This window comes from Pseudopodoces humilis, chromosome 9, assembly GCF_049639895.1.
Source record: "Pseudopodoces humilis isolate 2021_Gansu_Grassland_sample_001 chromosome 9, ASM4963989v1, whole genome shotgun sequence".
Lineage (NCBI taxonomy): Eukaryota > Metazoa > Chordata > Aves > Passeriformes > Paridae > Pseudopodoces > Pseudopodoces humilis.
The window spans coordinates 3,398,284-3,417,661 of record NC_142208.1 but is presented as its reverse complement, the minus strand read 5'-3'; the positions used below and the strand labels follow the sequence as shown (position 1 = coordinate 3,417,661).

Here is a 19,378-nt window from a genome sequence, read left to right as displayed (position 1 = left end):
CTTCCCAATATCCCATCCATTCCTGCTCTCTGGCACTGGAAAGCCATTCCCTGTGTCCTGGCACTCCAGCCCTTGTCCCTCTCCAGCTGTCTTGGCACCCCTTCAGGCACTGAAAGGGGCTCTAAGGTCTACCCAGAGCCTTCTTTTCCAGACTGAATTCCCAACTCTCTCTGACTTTGCTCCCAGGAGAGGTTTCAAATGATCCATGACATGATTTTTTTTTTTTTCCAGACTCACTTTAAGTCCAACCTCACCTGAAGTTTTACCAGGCAGGCAGATCCCTGTCAATGCAGCATCTGATTTACCCTTCAGATGAGTCCACAAACAGACAATTGATTTAACTTTTAGAAGCCCTCCCTGCACAACAGATATTCCTTAAAAAGCACAGGCCACAGGCAAAAGGAGAGATCTTGACTCTAAAAACGTCCAAAACACCAAAACACACATCTACAATTCTTCTGCAGTGCTTTAACACTAATTTGCTGAGGTGGCTGCCTTTTATCCTCAGTGTTTGTATTGCAGCAAAGTGCACTTGAGTCAACAAAGCAATCCCAGAGAAAATGGTGTCAGGGCACAGAGTGGCTGTGGCTGAGCAATCTCAGGCTCCCCAGCCCAAACAGATTTTAAAAAAAAACAACAGCTTTCAGGTCTTCTGAAAACACTGAGCACAAGATAGGTTTAAAATGAGCAGATATTGGTGGAAGGAAAAAAAAACCCCAGCTGTTGAGAAGTGAGAGATGTGCCAGCGATACGTCTGAAGCATCAGCAAGAGGTGCTCAGGGTCTGCACCCTACAGTCCTGTCCTGCCTGTCTCTCAGTGTCGAAGGGATTTGATGTCACCTGGTGGCTGCAGACACTTGAAATTTAGGGTGGGATGGTCCCTCACATCGTTTTACTGGGAAGCCACATGGAGAGAGCCAAGGCAGCTCTAAAGGAGGCACAGAGCAAACAACCTGACAGCCAGGCAACTTTTTTGTGCATCCTTTTCTTCAGTAGAACTGATAAAAATTCCATTAAGAAGCTTGGAATAAGTATGGAATATTATCTCCCCATGATATATCATTTCTTTGGTATGAGCAAAGTCACAAAATATTTCAGCTGCTGACCAAGGAAATCAGGCTAGGTAACAGAGCTGAAGGCTCCCCAGGAAGCACCTAAGCCTCAGAAGGCTCCTCCAGCATATATTAAAACTCCAAATCCCTGTGAAGATCCCATTCTGGGTACATTTCACGAGCATCCATATTTTCCACAGTTAACCTTGAGCTTTTGCTTTGCCCCAGTGCCCAAGGCAGCTGTCCCAAGCCACCCTTCCCAATCCTGCCCCCTGCCAGCACAACTTCACTGAGCTTTGCCTTTTGGCTGCTACATATTCATGGATTTTCCATCAATAACAATTCTGCCACAATGCTCTGAATGTTGCTCAGCTGTATTTATTAAGCAGGAGCCTCCTTCAGAACCCTACAGCCAAAATGTTCGTGCCCAGCCAGCTTAAACAAATAATGTGACTCCAGCTTAGAACACTTGCACATCACAGAGCACAGCAAGAACCTTTTGTGGTGGAAACCGTTGAAAAAACATGTGGAACAGAATAAAGCTGCCACTGGAAAAGTCCTTTATAGCTCACAGCTGGAATTTCAGTCAAAACAAGGAGAGGGTGGAGAGCCACTGTGCTCCAGAGGTGACACATGAGTAACATGGACTCATGTCCCTGGCTCTGCCCTGTTTCCAGCAGGTCTCCCATGTGTTTGGCCTCACCAAACAGCTTCAATCCCTATGGAAGTTTCTCTGTTTGCACCTGTAAATTGTGGGATAACGCTTAACCCAGATTTGTACATCCCAAGTGATGCTCTCAGCATCACACTAGTGGGTTCCCATTTGAGTTATTTTTGGTTTTCAAATTAAGAAATCATTTCAAAAGATTCCTAACACCTGTTTTGTCTGCGCAAGAGTAATGGCACAAACCCAAAGAGCTGAGATTTTATTGATGATCTCCCCTTTTGGAGCCACTTTGCCTACCTAGATCACGCTAACACTCATCCTTGTGCAAAGTCCAAAGGGGGAAAACTTGGGGATTCATGAGGGAAGGGATAATTTGTTCCTAGTCATGGACAAGACACAAAGCACCTGGCAGGGTGGTTGATGAGAAAATAACAATGCCTGCAAAACAGAAGGTGAAGCAGGCAGAGGTCGGGTCTGTCACCTCACAGAGCCCAAAGTCACTTTTCCCAGTGCCAGATGCCACCAAACAGCGGTGGCACACGGAACACACCTGTGCTGGCAGTCACTGTGCTCAGGTATCCCAGCTTGCTGTGCCTGCTGGAAACGCCCCTGCAGGCACAGTAACAAACCCAGCACGTGGATGGAGGGAGATGAGATGGATAGCTAGCATTCCCTTGGGAATCCAGGCTGCGCTACGGCATCCACCCAGAACTGATCCAGAAAAAGGCCACAGGAGCCTTCCTGCCAAGGCAAGCCGTGATTCTGAGATACCTGTCAGAGTCATTTAGAAAGCAGCAGAATGTTAGCAGAATGTGTGCAAGCACAGCTGTCTCAGCTGTGTCCCTCCTCCAAGCAGGAGCAGGGACACTTCAATCGCAGTCCAACTTCAAGAGGCTCTGGCTTCCTCCCAGCTGTGCCCTCAAACCAGGGAAGGTCAGGGAAAACCGGAGGATCTGCCTGCCTTATGCTCTCCCAACGTGCTCTATCCTGGTGTCCCAGTCCCAGTGTTTGGGAACAGTGCCAGTTGACAAAAGCCTCTCCACGCTTCGTTTCCCTCCTGTGCCTCGCAGAGTTGGCTTCCAGCGGGAGAACAGTAAGCAATCACGGATCTGATGAGCAGGAGATGTTCTCCCCTTTGTGCAATCGCTGTCTGAACAGGACTTAAATGTGCAAGGAGGCATAAGGAGAAACAATAGGTGTTACACACACACCCCAGTTAGCTTGTAGATATCTGCCAAGTTTGGCTGCACAGCCCTGTTCCAGGACTCGGACACGAGCTGTGTACGGAGGCGCACACACACTCCCACCTTTCTAACGGATTTATCCCTCTCTTGGTCTGGATATTCCCCACCAGTGAGACCTGGCTGTTGTTTGGTCCACAGCAGGACTGTAACAAGGACAAGCCCAAACACTAACACGGAGCCTCTGGAGCTGGGGCAGGGCACAGAGGTCCCCAGGATGTCACTGAGCCAGCGCAGGGCTGCAGAGAGACATTGTGACAACGACAGCTCCAAGTCACTGCCACTGAAGGGGCTGACACTGCAGGGAAGCCCTCCCCCTGATCCCAGCACAGGATTCCTGCTACAGTAATTCCTGTGAGGTGCCACCGAAATCCCTGGATACAACAACTTAAGGGTTGTATCCATTACTGTCTTCACCCCCATCCCTTCAGACCAGACTGTGAAGTAGAACACTGCAGTGAACTCCTCCCCTTGGAGGTCCCGCTCCCACCTGGACCTATCCAGACACCTTTAAGGATGTACCTGCCCCAGTTGGAACCTTATCCATCAGCCAGTCTCTCCAGGTTTACCTGCTGTGGTGTATCTATCCACAGCCACACTGACTCTGAGGTGCTCCTGTTCCAGCATGGCCTTATCAGGCCCTGCAGGAATGAACCTGCTCCACCATGGATTTACCCACAGCCCCTGCAGGAATGAACCTGCTCCAGGAATGAACCTGCTCCAGGAATGAACCTGCTCCAGGAATGAACCTGCTCCAGGAATGAACCTGCTCCAGGAATGAACCTGCTCCAGGAATGAACCTGCTCCACAATGGATTTACCCACAGCCACAGGCCCTGCAGGAATGAACCTGCTGTGCCATGTGCTTGTCTATGGCCTCATACACAGCTGCTGATGCCTCAAGGTGTCCCTGCTCCAGGACCTATCCTTGGGCCCCAACCCCTTTGGAGGTACAGACAGTTTGAGATGTTCCTGCTGGAGGAGAAACCCCAGCACCACCACCCACTCACAGCCCTCACCCCAGCTGGGATGGGGGAGACAATCAGAAGGGTAAAAGGGAAAAAACTCATGGGTTGATGTAAAGGCAGTTCAACAGGTAAAGCAAAAGCCACAAGGATTTAATTCTGTGTTTTCCATGGGCAGGTGGGTGGTCAGCCATTCCCAGGAATGTGGGGTTCCACCCTATGCAATCCTTCTTCGGCAGCTGGGATCAGCTGTCCTGGCTCTGTCCCCTCCCAGTTTCTTGTGTAGCCCCTGCCTGCTTGCTGGTGGGGCAGGTGAGGAGCAGAAAATGCGTTGGCACACCAGAAAAGCTGGCCTGGCAGGAAAATCCAGCCTCCTGTGGTATCTTGTGCTCCAGTTAGTGGAGGTTCTCTGCCTCCAGATGCACACAGGAAAGAAGGCTGATTTTTAACCAAGATGTAAAGTCTGGACCCTGCTGGATTGGACAGCTCTGTAGAAGAGCTTTGGGATTGTCAGGGAAGAGAATAAGCAACATCCATGGGAAGAGAGAAAAATCTTGGGCAGAAGGAAGAGCAGGAACAAGACACCCAGGGAAGTAACCAAGGGCTCAGAAGGGAGAAAAGGGCGGTGTTTCACACCACAGAACACAGGAGCTGCTGAAGGACATTCACCTCCTCCAGCTGACCATATCCACCCCTTAAGCTTCACACAACCCCCCACCTTTACTAACTTAGGCAATATTGCAACTTCAAGGCAAAGAGCTGGAGGCTAACTCTGTATTTCCAGGATGCCTGATCTTCCATTGCACCTAAAGGAATTTCTCAGGAGTTTAAGAGCCTGATTTTGAAAGAGCCTCTATAGCTGAAGCCAGGTATTGTTTCCAACAAGCCTTAAAGTACAGTTGAGTGGCACTATTTGCATCACATTTTGCTTTATCTACCCCTTCCTGAAGTGCTTGGCCACTGTCCTGATGTGCTGCTGGCATCTCAAGGCCATTGATTTCCTCTATTCACCAGAAATATCACCCACCAAGGACGTTATTTTCCTCATTTAGCCTGTGGACTCCAAGAGCAGTAATGAATTCCCCTCAGCCACCAGATCTCTGCACACAAATGACATCAAATAGGCAGTTTAAATCCTAACAAGCACTGACACATCCCAGGGACCCACTTCCACTGGGAGCAGGGAACAGTGGCTCTCCATTTCCATCACAGCCATGTCATTTACTCCTCTGCTCCTGAATCTCAGTGATACTCTGTGGTCACGGAAACCGACAGCACTTCCACATTTGGATTTGAAGAGACCTTAGAAACCATCTCGTTCACGGGCAGTGACACCTTCAACTAGACCAGGATGCACTCCCACAGTCCTGCTGGTCCTGTACAAAGCTGCCTCTACTCCACTGATATTAAAGCCTGACTGCTTTCCCTCCTAAGAAAAGTATATTTGCATGAATTCAATACTCCCCTACATGTGCTAAATACATGAGTGCACATACATGTCATTATATATATACATATATTTCTCTTCACATTCAACACAGAGCATGTGTGCACTTACAAGACTGCAATTTAATTTTCCATCAACCCAGGCAGCTCCGTTATGATTCCTCCTCTTTCTTCACGTCACCCACAGCCACCACCTCAGAGAACATTTAGTAAGTGAACAAAACGAGCTGGCCTGGGCTGGGCAGTTTGTAAATCCACGTCAAGCCCAAACCACAGAGCTGCTGTGCAGCTTTCCTGACACAGCTGGGGTGTTTGACAGGAAACACCTCCAATAAATGTGCTCACAAACTGAATAAAAGAGGGGAATTTGGGGAAAGAAAGGAAAAAAAAAATCTCCTCCAGGCAGGAATAGTTGCAACCTGACAAGGAGCCTTTTATCACTGATACCCATCTTCAAGTTTGCTCCTAATGAACAAGCTCCAAACACAGCCGAAAGACCCCAGACTTTGAGAAGTCTGACAGCCCATTTTCCACTTGGAAAGCAGGCACGGGTGTTGAAGTTTGGCTCTCCCTGCTCAGGCTGTGGTTTCCAAGGAAACCAGTGGCTGCAAGAGCCTTGCAAAACACCGGTCCTGTGCTCCTGCTCAGAGCACGCTGCGCTGGAGCTTCCCCCGACACAAGCCATGCCAGGCAGGGGCTCCAGCAGCGTTTCCAAAGCACCTGGATGCAATTCCAGGCGTTCAGGATGGCAGGACACACAGAACCTATCTGACTGATTGCACTCCTATAACAAACCACTTTCTGTAGATGCTGAGAGCAGAAAGGTATTATTTGTCATTCTTTAGGCTCCAACGTAGCAACAAATACTTTTGTTTTTTCCTCTTCTCTCTGCCCTTCGAAACAAAGACAAGCCACACAAAACGTGAACGTCAGGCACTTCCCTGCCTGTGCATATCCTCTAGAAATGGCAAAGTAGCAGATGAAAAACATTTACAGAAATATTTATACTTCATCCTGATGCATATGCAAGGTCTTGTGCCCCGTGAAAAGCCAAAAGCAAAGACCAGCAGCACAGGCAGCAAGGACTAGCACTGATGGCAGTGAGTGGCGTTTAACCCATTTCCAGAATGGTTAACCCCAATGGTTTAACCCAAATGGGTTAAAGCCAGAATTCAGCTTTCCTGAATTCCCCATTCCCTCAGAAAGATGTTTGTATTCAGTAACTCTTATCATCCTACAGCATCTAGCTCAGGATAACCACGGAAACTGATATGTAACAATTCACTGTATCCTTTTTAACTCTCTGAAGAAACAAATTTTCCCCACGACTCCTGTTTTCCATCTGTTGCTCAGCAAGTTCAGGACTCAAGGAGTCCTTCCTGAGGCAGCTACCTGGGCTAAATTCTGTGCTACTATGTTAATTTCTGCTCAGTTTCAGAACTCTGACCTGGCTTTTTTATTAACAATTTCAGAAATGTAAGACACATCCTGTGTTTAGGAACATGGGATGCTGAAGCTCAGGAATGCTTTCACAGAGTCTGGAGAAAAGGAATTTGTGTCCATGGCCTGAGGACCTCATTTTGTGTTTAAGTACTTTAAAACTCTCCACCTACAGCATTTGTACGGCTAAGGATGAATGTAACACAGCTCAGACAATTATAGGTAATTATTCCAGTAGTACAGATAAAAGGAAAAAAGTTAATTCTGCAGAAAATAAAATTATGGAGCTGTACTACAGTTTAAAAAAGAGTCTCTATGTTAATTACCAGCTGTTAGTGTGCTCAGAGCTACTCTACTTGCTGAACAGTGCTGTTTTGCATATAACCACCAAGAAAATGTCACTGTAGTTTCTGAACAGAGCTACTTTGCTTTAAAACACAGTTTACTGACACCACACTGCTAAAATTAATCTCCAAAAGCAGCAGAAAAAACCCAGGGAAGTCTGTGTTGCTTGTTGAACAGAACTAAGGATAACTGACATTGCAGCGATGTTTTCTTTTGCAATTAAACTCATCTCAGCAAAAACCAGACAGAAGATGACAAAACAACTACGTGGCTTTAATAGCTTTATTGGGAGATTTGTTTTTTACCTTCCTGTGAGTCAAACCCCTCTGGAGTTTACACTCAGCATAAACATCGCCAGCTCGAACAAGCGTGTTGAGAGATGACCCAAAACACTGCTTCAATAGAGAAAAACTGTACTTCTGTGCTTAACAGCCTAACACCACCCAGCCACCCCTTACTACTGCGAGTAACCCAAACCTCAGAGGGTTGTACCGTACTACACAAGGAGCTGAGCTGGCACAATGTCCCCTTGTCACTTCCCAAGGCATTAAAGGCGCTAGGAGAGTGAGTCACACGAGCGCACAGAGGGGAGCCCCATCACTGCCACCACTGCCGAGCCAGACCTGTCAAAACATGGCAAAATCACGCTCGGCTGCCTTGCTCCAGCACTATCCTCCCTGTGCTCGCAGCTCTGTCAGGGAGAGCATCATCCCTCACAGCAAAACCGCATCCCTGCAGAGCACCAGGGATCCTCCCCAGCCAGTGGTGCCCCAGCGCCGCTCAACACATTGCAATAAAATCCTGACCTTAAATCCTGACCGTTCAAATGCACCGAAAAACCCCACTGACATTAATGGATTTTTGTCCATCGAGCATCAGCTTAAAACTACATTCAGATGGATTTGACATTAGAGCACATAAAAGCAACCACAGCATTTAATAGCTCTCACAACAGATGATAAATGCAGTTCAATTAATTGTTCGCTGGACACATCACAGTGGACTGACACCAAAAAAAAAATAAAGAATGAAGGTTGCACCACTACATCCATCTCTGCTGATTGCTCGGGCCAAGATGCTTCACCAGAAAGTGACAGGATTCAAGAGGCCACCACCATTCCAGCTCCTGCCCCACATTCCAGGAAACCATCACTGCAGGAGCGTGCCTCAGCTGCTCTCCCCATCATCTCATCAACCAGTTCCCAGTGGTTTCACCATGTACCAACCATCCCCCAAATGACTGTAGGAAGAGGAGAGCGTGGGGGTTGAGGGAAGAGGGGTTTGGGTCGTTTCAGGGGTTTTTAGATTAGTGGCTCCTGGCTACTGCAGCATACATAGCACTGATTAACACCAGAAGAGCATTTCATGCCAATACCCTAAACACAAAGTGCTTTTCAAGTACTGCTGGGGGTTTTATGACTATTAGGATCACTTAAAATATGCCTCTAGCCCCCAGAGGATGTGCACATTTGCCTTCAAAGAACCAATCTGGCTGTTGCAGGGATTTTGTTAAACCTCTTGTATGGATGTTGTACTTTCCCTAAGGCTATGCAACCAAGTATTCTACATTTCTTAAACCAGACCTCTTAAATACAACTCACAGGCTGCTCCTCCCCTCACAAACGAGTCTCTGGGATTTTGGCAGATTCCCCAAAAGTCTGTTAACTCCCCAAATCAAGTTATTTTTTGTTTTACTCAACATTTCTTACAAATGACACAGCACTTCGCTGCTGTCTCTGTTAACAACAGAGCTTGTACCACCTCAGCCAAGAGATCAGGCCCTTCACACTCACGAGCTCCGTGCTTTGTTCTATGTTCTACGTTTCTTTTTTTCTCCCTTCTGGAGAAGAAAACACGCTGATTACACAGCCTTCCAAAAAGGTAAACAGCTGTTACCGATCCCTGAACAAAGCAGCCTGTTAAAATTAAAATCCTGGGTATTTTCCCATGGCAAGAACAAGGCAGGGAAAGGGAAGAGTTGCAGCTTTCTGGTTGAAAAGGTTTCTCTTTACTTGGCTGTCCTGTACAATTTTAACTGCAAAGGCAGTTGGTACAAACTCGGTCTCCCAGTGTTCCCTCCATGCTGACAAGCTGTTAGCAGCCAGGATATACCCTGCAAGAGGTCAAAGGTGTGGAAAAACAAACACGAGCAGCAATTTGGGAAGATGAAGAGGAGAGAAAGATCTGTCACGGCATTTTTTCTGCGGCGGAAAAGCAGCCAGCTTCCTCCCCAGTCTGTGCCCTCTTACTCACTTCTTGCAAGTTATTTCCTTTAAGAGAGGGAGGGAAGAAAAAAGACACATATTTTAAATAACTGGCTTCTAGTTACTTGAACAGGGAGACTGATAAAGATGCTAATGCCCAATTCCTCTCGCTCATAACTCAGAAGAAAATGGCTGAATGGCTGGACGTGTCCCTCCATGAATTTTAGTTCCCCGGGTCAGCCCACAAAGTCCTGTTTCACTTTTAAAAATATTGTAGAGTCAAAATAAGCCCAACTCTGCAACAGCATCTCAAACTCTTAAAGCTCTGAAAAAGCAATTTTATTTAACCATATGCATCCTAAACAGGGGGGAGGGAGGGGGGAGATGTGTGTCAAAGGGGAGATCCTGCAGATTTAACGGTATTTGTCCACACAAGGCAGTTAAATTTCCTCTCACACTTTGAAAGCCATTCATAGAAGCCCAGAATGGTTTGGGTTGGAAAGGGTCTCAGAGCCCATCCAGTGCCATCCCCTGCCATGGGCAGGGACACCTTCCACTGTTCCCAGGCTGCTCCAAGTCCCAAAGTCCAACCTGGCCGTGGGCACTTCCAGGGATCCAGGGGCAGCCACAGCTGCTCTGGGCACCCTGTGCCAGGGCCTGCCCACCCTCCCAGGGAACAATTCCTTCCCAATATCCCATCCATCCCTGCCCTCTGGCACTGGGGAGCCATTCCTTGTGTCCTGTCTCAAGTCCCTCTCCAGCTGTCTTAGGCTCATTCAGAGCTCAGCCACTCCATAACCAAGAATCTTCTATGTGCCATCACAACAGCTTCCACCACCACAGACCCTCAAGTATCTGCCATGACCCTCATGATAATTCAGTTCCAACAGACTTCCTGCTACTATTGTTCCTCCCAATCTCCAGCCACCTCTGCCAGATCAGAGCAAATCCAGCACCACCTAACTACAAAAAAAAACCAAAAAATCCCAGAGGTTACTTCAGAATAATTTTGTTGGAAAACCTCTCTAAAATCACCAAGTCCAACCATTCCCCTAGCACTGCCCTGGCCACCAATAACTAATATCCCCCAAGTGACACATACACCTGCCTTTTGAACACTTCCTGGTGGCTTGACAAAACCAAGAGTCATTACCCCAAGAGTCAACTGAGATTCAGCGTGAACAGGGGAGAAATAAAAAACCAACACCTTTTTTTGCAGATTTTGTTATTTCCATGTCTTCACCACCTTAACTCTCACCACCACTATGAGTTATCTTGGCCACCGGGTAGGGCTGACACAGAGCACGCAACACTTCCCAGAGCCTGTACACTCCTGAAACCATTAGCAAGGACCTTTTCCTGTAATCACAGACCAGTTTGGGTTGGAAGTGACCCCAAAACTTATCTCATTCCAGCCTCCTGCCACGAGCAGGGATACCTTCCACTATCCCAGGCTGCTCCAAACCCCTGGAACGCCCCAGCTGAAAAGCAATTACAACCTGCAGCCACAAGTTGACTTCAATATTGCAAATAACATCAGGAGTATTGCCCGTGGATGACCAATATGAAACACCTCCTCAGAGGAGTGGCACGCCATACCCCCACAGCAGACTGCAGGGCTGCGTTTACACAAAGAGCAATTAAAATTCCAGCTGGAAAACGTTAATCCAAGGCTTTGCCAGGCTTCCTGCACATTTCACCGGGTACGGCAGAGGCTGCCGAGTCGCTCTGCTGAAACCTGTGGCGCTTCCCGGAGCTCTGCCAGCTCCATCTGCGCTTCAAGGGCGCCGAGGGGCGACGACACCGACAAGGAAAGCGACAGCTTTGGGGTTTTGCTTTCCCAGAGAAGCTAACACCGTGGGATGCTTTATCCCAGCTCCGATGTTTACCGCACACGCCAGGGATTTCACAGAGGAGCGCTCGCCCGCCTGGCCTCAGCCACCCCTGGCCCCACTCTCCTGACAGCCCCCGGCGGGCACTTTTTGGGGTGTTTTGTTCCTTTTGGGGGCTGTGGGGAGGCATTTCCCGCGCCGCCGCCGTTCCTCCCCTGCCATGCTTTTGAACGCGCGGCCAAGGCGCCTTAAAAGGACAAAATATCTGCGGCGGTGGGAAAGGGGGAGGCGGGAATGGGAATGTGGGAACGGGAGTGTGGTATGAGGGGAACACGCGGCCCGGCCCGGCTGGGCCCGGCGGGGTCCGGCCATGGCGGCCGCCCTGAGGGCGGGCAGTTGCCTGGAGACGGCGGGGCCCCGCCATGGCGGCGGGAAAGGGCTGAGGCTGCGCGGGGAGCGGGGCCAGCCCCGGCAGGGTCCCTGGGAGGACGCTCCGGCAGGCTCCCCGTGCCCCAGCAGGGTCCCCGAGCCCCGCCACCCCTGCCCGGGCACCGTCCCTGTGCCGCGGCCCCGGCCCCGCGCCGCCCGCCCCGACCCCCGAGGGGCTCCGCAGGGCGCCCGCATCCCGGAGCCCACCCGGCACACACACTCCCCGCTACCGGGATGGCTCCGGGGGTCCGCCAGCGCTCCCGGTTATGCTCTTCCACGAGGAAGATGCCGGTCGCGGAGGGGAGGCGGGTTTGCCCATCGACGGGGAGGTTGCGCTCCGTCCCCGCACATGGAGCCCGACGCGGCGAGCATCCGCTCATCACCTCTTCCCTCCTCCTTTTTTATGCCTTAAGGAGCGCTGAACCAAAGGCACGGCGATTTATTGGCCAAAAAAAAAGAACTACGGAGCGAGGGAGAGCGATCCCGCTCCCGCGAGGGCTCCGTTTACCCATTAAGGCGCTCTAATTTCCCTAATCTGCGGCAGGTGTGAAACCGGGGCAGCGCATCCCCCGGCGCTCCGACACCTGAAGATCCCCGCAACTTTCCCTGCCCCCCGCATACCCTCCGGCGCACCAGGACACTGCAATAAGCTCCTGCTTCTGCCAAACACCCCCTCACCAAAGCACCAGCCCCCGCCCGGAGAGCCGGGCACCGTATCCTGTTGGGCTCCAAGTTTCCCAGCTGGGAATGTCTCCCTGCGGGGTCCCGGAGCGAGCCCCGGGTTTCCCCGCCCTCTCCCGCAGCGATAAAGCCTCCATGCCCACGACACGATCCGGTTCAACCCGCCGGCAGCAGCGTCCCCCCCGCGCCCGCCGCTGCCCCCGTTCCCCGGCGGGATGGACGGATCGCCCCGCAGCCGGGACGGGGGACAGCCGGGTCCCCCTCTGCTGGCACCTCGGCACTCACTCCTGCCGCTCTTCCCCCCACCCTCCGCAAACCCGGCGCTCGCAACTTTCCCACCCCGCGGGGCCACCCGAGGAGGATGCGGGAATGCCGCGCTCCGCTCCGGTCCCTGCCCGGCGGGCGGGCGGCGAGGCCGGGAATGGAGCGGGGTGAGGGAGAGGGGGGAGGCTGAGCGGCGGCGTGACCCCCTGCTTACTGCGGGCTCTTGGGGTAGAAGGGGAGGGTGACGTGGCTGAGATCCTGGATGTCGAAGGCGGTGGGTTCGGCCGAGATCGCCTGGCGCTTGGTCCGCTGCTCGCCCTGCAAGGTGCCGGCGCTCTGCTGCTGCGCCTGCTGCGTGGCGGGCCGGATCACCGAGCGGTACTTGTCCAGCTCGTTCTGCAGCTTCTGGATCAGTTCGTCCTTCTGGTCCAACTCCAGCTCCAGCTCGTCGATGAGCGCATCCCGCTGCCGCAGCTCCTCGATCTTCTCCTGCAGCGCGTACTGTAAATCCCGCAAAGTGCCCATGGTCCTGCCGCCGCGCTCGCCCCCGGCCGCTCCCGGCAACTTTCCCCCCCCGGGGCCGCCTCCCCGCGCTCGGGCCACCCCGGCCCCCGCCGCCCCCCTGGGCTCGGCCCGGCCCCGCGGGGCCGCCGCCGCCGCACCCGGACCCCCGGCACGGCGCTCCGGAGCCGGGGTGTTGTCAGGGGCGATGTGGATCCGCCTGCGTCAGGCCGGGCTGGCGAGGGAGCCGAGAAACACACACACACACGCACACACACACACACACACACACACACCCGCGGCGGCGAGCGGGGAGGGAGGGGAGGCGGGCGGGCGGCGGGAGGGAGGCAGGGGCGGCGGGGAGGGTGCACATGCTCGCCCCGCTCCCTCCCGCCGGCCCCGCCGCGCCCCGCGCCGCCCACGCCCCGCGGGCTGCCGAGGAGGGAGGGAGGGGGCCGGCCGGGAGCAGCCCCCGGTGCCTGCCCTGCCGGCCTTCTGCTGGAGGCCAGCGCACAGGTCCGAACCGCGATCTCCCCTCCCGTCCCGCTGCCGCCGGGGCCCCGCTCCCCTCCCTCCGCTCCACTCAAGGTGCCACTTCTCCTTAAAGAACTTATCCCCCCTTTACTTTGCTTTTAAAGAGACGGTTTTTGTTGTCTTCTCCGAGTGGAAGCAGAAGCCAGCGTCTGGCATGGCTCCTCCTCAAGCCTCAGCAAGCTCCGGGCTCCAAAAACCCAGATTTCCATGGGAATATCGGTCAAGTCTGTCTGCACTGGAAAAGCCTGGAGGCAGGGCATCTGGCCTTCAGAGCACTAAAAAAACCCCTAACTTTAAATCTGGGAGATTTTCTGCCTGGCCCAAATACCCACGTGAAAGCCCAAATTAAGTTTCTGCCACACCAAACCCAATTGGATTTTCCCAGAGTGCAGGGTTTTCCTTTGTGCACTCAGGTTTTCTGCGTGGTCCAACCTCTGCTATACAGCCCACGGGGCTGCAGCACCGAAATAACAAAATCAAATAAATGAGCCACAGCGGCCGAGCCCTCAGTGCCAAATGGTTCTGGGTTCTTCCATTTGTCAGGCACTGAAGGGCCAGCAATGCTCACCCTTAGAGAACTGCTCCAGCCTTGGCTCTCTGGGGAAAAAACAGGGGGCTGTGAGCTGTTTTGGGGGCTCCTGATAAAATCATCCAGCCAGGAGGAGCCAGTGATGAAAGCCTCGAGCGCAGCTGGATGCAGGACCCTCACAAAAGCTGCTGCAGCACTGGGGCATCGGCACGCTTCCATGCTCAGAGCTTTTCAGCAGCTGTTCCTGTTCTCTCTTGGGGGCACTTCATTTGGGGAGGAGGAGGATGCAGCCCTGAATATGTTTTTTGGAGGTGGGTGGAACCTAGGTGTTTGTGTCCTAGACCTCCCATGCCAGGCATGAGCTGGGGAGTGGCAGACATCTAACCCCTGCTTATGGGAATGAGCTCCTTTGGTATTGCCCCTTTTTTTTTCCCCATTACACACTGGCTCCAGCTTTCAACCCGCAGCTGGTCTTTATAAAATAAATTTATAAAAGAGAACAGATGAGGAATTAGAACTGCTCCCTGCTCCACACTTGCTGGAAAGAGCCTAGCCTCTGCTCACAGGCATGAGGATTTGCAGGTTCTTCGTGCATTTGATCCTGCATTTTTCAAGATGCACATGAAAAGGGGGAAAAAAGCATTTGGATTATGCAGAACTCTTCAGTTTTCAGTCCCCTTGATACATTCATGCCAGGCACAAAGCAAAGTCCTCCAGTTGTTTCCATGGGTTTAAGTCCAGACAGCATTTTTTACTGTCTATTCCCCCTATTTCCATCTCACATAACTCACTGGAAACAAAAGTACCAAATATCTGCTGAACATTTCCATTTTAAAGACAACAGGCATTAAACAGATGCATTCCTTCTGCCTACAAACTGGGAATCAGTGATAAATAAAATATTTTAACAGCATTCAGCCGACATGATGTAATTTTTATTGCTTTCCTCCCTGCAGAAGTGAAATCTGCAGGAGGGAGAGGTGATACAGTTACCTGAAGCCCACCAAGCTTCAAAAGAATGGAAGCCCTGGGGAAAACTGGTGCATAATTTCTCAGTGACAGGCAGTAAAATAACATTACTTTGTTTCTATGAGAGGGGCACAGCCCAGGACTGAGACAACAGTGTCCCAGAACAGAAAGGATTCACAGAAAACCATGAGAAATTATGGCAAATAAAGCTGTCAAGAAATTTAGCCGAGTGTATCTAAAATATATATTTATTTCCAGGTGGGAAGCAGATTTCCATTAGACCCTTATAGGGGTATCAGGAGAGACTTTTATGGCCCAGGTTTAGATTTGGGACCATAACCAGCAGCTGTCAAGTCCAAGGCCGGTGTTCCCTGGTTTAAAGATGAGGCCAAAGCAGCCCAAAGGCCTTCACAAGCCGACAGCAGAGCTCTGCTGTAGGAAGGCAGCCAGCAGTTGCCTATTTCTGGCTATTCCCTGCTCTCCCAAAGAAACCAGAGCACAGAAACCATGAGGCCAGCACAGATCCTGGTGTGTGATCTCTGGGATCCCAGGGTACCACTCCCCTCCAATAAAAATAAATTCTGTGGTCCCATTCCTTTCAATTTAATGCTCCCAATAAAATAAAAAAAAATAAAATAAATAAAGCTGAGGCTCAACAGAGCAGCTGCTTTATCTGCTTGATGCAGGAAATGGAAAGAAACAGCTTTAGGATGAAGAATGGCAGGAATGTACCAACTGGCTTGGTGCTGGGAAGACGGGGCAAAGCTGCTCATGGTTTAAGGACACTTTTGGCTATGAACTTCCCAAAGCCTTTTCCTGCTCCCTCCACTGCCAGAGTGTGCCTGGATGTTGAGTGGGAAGCCAAAAAAAGAGCATCTGCAGACATCTGCCCCAAAGCACAGCACGCCAGGGCTGGCTGGTGGGAATGACACAGAGCAGGGGTGTTTCTCCTCTCCACTGCACTCACAATATTTCCTCTCTGCACAGCTCCGGGGTTTTGATAGCTTCTGCTTCTGAACCTTTTCAGGGATCATCTGTCACCAAATGCACCCACTCAGCTGCCATTTCCCAAGCTGAAACTGTATTTGAACACTGTCTATCCTGCAAACACCTCCCTGGATTTCTGAGACAAGGCTCAGGGACTTGGCACGATCCCTGACGGGCAAATGTCACCTTGCTCCAGCCGGCCAGGACAGCACGGACAGAGAGGCTGGACATGCACCACTGACCACATACATAAACATTTGCCTCCTCCTGGATGTGGTGTCTGTTCCCTGCCTAATCCACTCTACTCTTTCCCCAGAATATCTGCAGGAGTAGATCAGCCCATGGCAGAAAGTTGAACCAGCTGGATTTTGTGATGGATTATCCTGCTGGTGGGGGCTTTGTGCAGGTTTGGGAAGGTGTGTGACCTGCAGGCTCTTCCCTCCACTGGCACACAACCAAATTCCTTCCCCACCTGCACACCTTTCATGATGAGAAGGAACAACAGAAATACAGGAAAATTCCAAGGAAGGCAGCACAACAGCTGAACCCTTGCAAAAAGCACTGCGAGGTGTAGTCACACCTGAGACTCACCACATCTCACATCCATGGGATGCCACCTGCTATTCCACTACATCCCCAAAATCCACGGCAGTCCCCAAGGCAGAGCAAGGAGTGCCACCTACTGAAACATGGGCACACCTGACTCCACCCTAAGGCACATCTGGCCATTCCTTCTGCTCTGAAGTACCTCTGGCAGCTCCTTCTGGGTCCACAGGGCCCTACAGATTTATAGGGGGCAGCTGGGAACTAAACTGAGCCCCCAGGAATGACGCTGAAATTACTGTGTGAAAGCCAAGACCAAGGAGCAGGAATTGAACAGCTGGGGAGTGCTTCAGCCTCTTTTCTCTAGGAAAAGAAGACCTATTTTCTCATGACACTGGATGTTCCTCCTCCCTGTTTTCATCCTTCCCAGAGCCTCTAAAACAAAGTTGAAGGCCATTTGTTCCTCCCCACAAAGGGATGGAGATATCCAGCTCTGAGCACTGTCATTCAAACCCCATTGATTCCTTCGTGCTGGAAGTCAAAACATCTAAGTTGGATTATCCTGATGACTTTCCTTTAGGGCATTAGTTCTTTCCATGCTCAGTAAGAAACATTGAGAAGTGTGAAGAGCACACAGCCATTCCAGCCTGCCTAGGAAATCCTCCCAGGATGAATCTGGGGTAGAGTGCATGAGAAGGAAAAGAAAAATACCACAAGGCTTATTAATGGAACAAAAAATTGCTCGCTGCAGAAGAAGCCGAAGGAAAAAATAACAATGTGCTGTTCTGCAGTTGTAATGCATTTAGCTTTTTATATCACATTAGGGACACACAGAACACCAAAATGAATGTTTGTGCCATGCAAAGCCGGAGGAGGAGACATTGGGAGCATGGAATAGCAGAGGATTCTCCAGGAACGCAGTGTTTTCGAGCACATGTCACATCACGCTGAAGATTTAAATTCTCCTTTGTGGCCTCTTTGCCTGGCAGGAAGAGATGGCACAAAGCACCTCCTGTCAGTACAAGACAAGAGATCTCCCTCCCCTCGTTGTTTTTCCAGGCTGGAGCAAAGCCTGGACTGTGCTTCCTGCTGGGTGGGCTGCAGAGCTGAAACAACATGGGTATCACTCATCTAATTACAATTTCTACAGAAAAATGGCACCCAAAAATCATTCTCGGTAGCCAGAAGTTCAACAAGCCCTTCAAAGCTTGGTCCTTCCATCAGAGCAATCAAAACCATCCCTCTGACTTCTTCTCCCCACTAACAAGACTCTATTCCCACCATCTCTGCCCACACATCTACAGAAACCTCTGCCCTCCAAAAGCAGGAAGTTTTTCTCCCATGACCGCACAGAAAATTGGATTTTCAGCTGCTCACCCCACCAGCTGGCTGCACATGGTGGCTGTGCATCCCCACAGCCCCTCAGGGTTAAGGGAATGCTATGGGATTCCTGGGAGCACTTCTCACATCCTCAGCCTGAGTGACATCCTTGGGGCCAGGCTTTCTCCAGGAAGGACCACACACCTGATCCCCATCCCTCCTGCAGGAGCCTGGGCCACGATCCTGATCCCTCCTGTCCAGACACACCTCAAGTGACTGGCTCACTTTTCCCACTTTCCAGAAAAGGTTGGACTGCCCAGCAAGATCAGACACAGGGAGACCTTAAACACTTCTTTCTTTGGGCTGAATTAAGCCAGTAACAACTTCTAAACGATTCGGCTGCCTTGGGAAGCCTCCTTAGGCTGGGATTAAGCAGAAACTTATTCTGCAAGCTGCCAAAATAAACACTCCATGCTCTTTGCAGTTACCACAATTAGACACTGCCCGTGCCCTGCTTCTCCCAGCAGTCCTGGGGCACTGACTATGTAGAGCAAAAGCAGCATTTAGACAAGGCAGGTCATGGAAATGTAGTTTTCCTTTTGCTTTCAGCCATAAGCAACCAGCAAATGAACCCAGGGACCAATTAAACAAAATGTAAGGAAGCAGATTCAGTCATGGAGCCACAAGATCCAGGATGCAACAGAGGTGAAGTCTGTAAAAAACATCAGCTCAGTTGATGTTGCTGGGAAAACAGGTTCATTCTGCTGCCAGACACATCTCTGCTGGACTGGGGGAAGCTGAAACAGTTGAAGGAAGGTGGGAGCCATGTGCTGGTCTGATTTCCACAGTGGGATGGCTGGGATAGCCAGGCCAGCTTCCTTCCATTTCTCATCAGCCAGAGCTGAACTGCTGGGGACAGGCTGTGCTCAGTGACCCTGTGACCTTCACTATCCCCCACACATTCCTCCTTGGACTGCATCTGTTTTACATCTTTTACACGTGAAATCACCTCTTGGCTTGTCTTTATATGAGACTCCAACAAGCAGCAACAGATCCCAAGGCACCTGTGGAATCACAGAATGGTCTGGCTGGGAAGAAACCTTAAATCTCAGCTCATTTCACCCCCTGCCATGGGCAGGGACACCTTCCACTAGCCCAGGCTGCTCCAAGCCCCAAACCCCAACCTGGCCTTGGACACTTCCAGGGATCCAGGGGCAGCCACAGCTGCTCTGGGCACCCTGTGCCAGGGCCTGCCCACCCTGCCAGGGAACAATTCCTTCCCAATATCCCATCCATCCCTGCCCTCTGGCACTGGGAAACCATTCCCTGTGTCCTGTCCCTCCCTCCACCATCCCTTGTACAGAGTCTCTCTCCATGTTTCCTGTAGCCCCTTCAGGCACTGTAAGGCCACAGTGAGGTCACCCCAAAAC

At 51.2% G+C, this 19,378-nt stretch overlaps 1 protein-coding gene across 4 annotated transcripts in view; it reads right to left on the bottom strand.

Annotated features, from left to right (window-relative positions):
• The window catches only part of PRKG1 (protein kinase cGMP-dependent 1), a 362,401-nt gene that overhangs the window by 322,931 nt on the left and 20,092 nt on the right, over positions 1-19,378 (bottom strand). Inside the window, exon 1 of one of the 4 annotated variants that reach the window (XM_005530727.3) lies at positions 12,780-13,129. The exons of 1 other annotated variant lie outside the window; for it this stretch is intronic. In XM_005530727.3, the coding sequence (XP_005530784.2) occupies positions 12,780-13,090 (311 nt within the window). In that variant the 5' untranslated portion in view covers positions 13,091-13,129. Of the gene's footprint in view, positions 1-11,850; positions 12,059-12,298; positions 12,724-12,779; positions 13,130-19,378 lie in introns of those variants that run through there. 2 more of the 4 variants (XM_088059523.1, XM_088059524.1) reach the window with 2 other exon arrangements.